Source organism: Bison bison, unplaced genomic scaffold (assembly GCF_000754665.1).
Source record: "Bison bison bison isolate TAMUID 2011002044 unplaced genomic scaffold, Bison_UMD1.0 scf7180017862410, whole genome shotgun sequence".
Taxonomy (NCBI): domain Eukaryota; kingdom Metazoa; phylum Chordata; class Mammalia; order Artiodactyla; family Bovidae; genus Bison; species Bison bison.
In genome coordinates this window covers 5,595-7,160 of record NW_011492982.1, presented here as the reverse complement: position 1 = coordinate 7,160, position 1,566 = coordinate 5,595, and the positions used below count along the sequence as shown (strand labels likewise).

The window sequence follows — 1,566 nt, the reverse complement described above, 5'->3', positions numbered from 1 at the left end:
GGTTGGCTGCCACAATCTCCTCATACTTTGGCGGTGGGTCACTATAAGACACGCTTGCCTCCTCACTGCTGCTCTCCTGGGGAGCGGTCACCTCCTCATAGGACGGGGGAGGGGTGGCGCTGGACAGTCTGGAGAGAGACAGCTCAGGAAGGTAGAGGGTGCTCTCGAGGCGGACAGTGGTTCTGCCTCCCCGACTGGGCCCCAGCACCACCTGTGGGTGGCTCCCTGTCTCCCGATGCCCGGAGGCCTCCCCCTGGCTGTGCACCGTGCCCCGGTACACCATGACCCGGGGGAGGCTGTGCCCTGCGCGACTCGCTAGGTACCGGTTCTGAGCATATGAGGGGTGATGACGGGTGGCTTTCTGCAGCTGGCACCTCCAGATGATGAACAAGGCGATGACGATCAGCAACGCCACCCCCAGAAGGGGCACCACCACGTACATGGCATCTGAGCTCTGTGCAGGGTCTCGGACTGAGTAGACCGCATTCGGGTACCCCTTCCAGAACTCCATCTGCAAAAGAAGGAAAAAGGGCAGCTGACACTCACACGTAAGCACTTCTGACTTCAGCAGGTCGGGATCAAGTTCTGCAGGGTCTGCGCCTGCCCCTACCCTGACTGGCCTCTGAGAGCCACTGACAAGGCCGTGGAATGCCCTGAGGACCAAGGACAACAATGGCCATGGGTCTGGCAGATGGGGCTCTGAAGACAGGTCAGCTGTTCTTATAGGGCTCCAGTGGCCCTTCCCTGGACTCGGATGGCTTCCCTTCATTGCTTCTGATCCATCTGAGATCCCAGGGTGGGCATGGCTTATTCCCGAGGCCAGCTGTCCTCCCAGCACCCAGCCCCAGGGTGGTACGTGCCGTTTTCTCCTTGTCCTCAAAAACCTCCTTGACCTCCTCGTAGCTGCAGACCTCTTCCATGCACTCCCGCTCGATGGTGCCCTGGCGCAGCTCCTCCAGGAACTCATTGGCACGAGGGAAGCGTTTCAGGACCGAATGGGCATTCTTGGCCTCCAGAAACACTGAGGAGAAAGTTGCACTGAGGCCTGGAGGGTGGAGGGACCCAGAGGCACCTGCCAACCAGACTCAGCCTGGGCACAGAGGGTCAAGGATGGAGGGAAGCAAGGCAGAGTTAGCAGGCAGGACACCCTCCTGGACATGTACAACAGATGGGAGGGCTGACTTTTTCTGATACCATGCTGTATCTGCCGACAAGACTCTGGAGGACAATGGGGCCCTCGTAAGAGGGAAGTGTGTGTTGCATGAGAACCTTGCACATGACACATCTTGAATGTTATAATCACCAGTGAATACGTCCCCAGTATCTTCAGCCTCACCTCCAAAAGAGAAAATCAGAGCCTTTATCATAAGGATGCATTTCCCTGTGAGGCTGATGTTGGCATCTCCCACCTGAATGGCCACCTGGGCTGTCGGATGGCCTGGTATCAAAAGTCCTGCCCTAGACGGTCTAGTACAAACCCTGCTGCAGGAGATCGGGAGACTGGACACACATGAATCTGAGAGGACCTCTGGGAAGAGGGGTAGCAGGCTTGAGATGGAGAATCTA

The 1,566-nt window shown here is 57.7% G+C and overlaps 1 protein-coding gene across 1 annotated transcript in view; it reads right to left on the bottom strand.

Moving 5' to 3' along the window:
- Position 1: 1 nt before the first annotated feature.
- Positions 2-1,566, bottom strand: part of PRRG3 (proline rich Gla (G-carboxyglutamic acid) 3 (transmembrane)) — a gene marked incomplete at its 3' end in the record, with an annotated part of 1,920 nt that continues 355 nt past the window's right edge. Inside the window, exons 2-3 of the mRNA XM_010832852.1 lie at positions 861-1,021; positions 2-511 (exon numbers count right to left, since the gene is read on the bottom strand). Of these exons, the coding sequence (XP_010831154.1) occupies positions 2-511; positions 861-1,021 (671 nt within the window). The remainder of the gene's footprint in view (positions 512-860; positions 1,022-1,566) is intronic.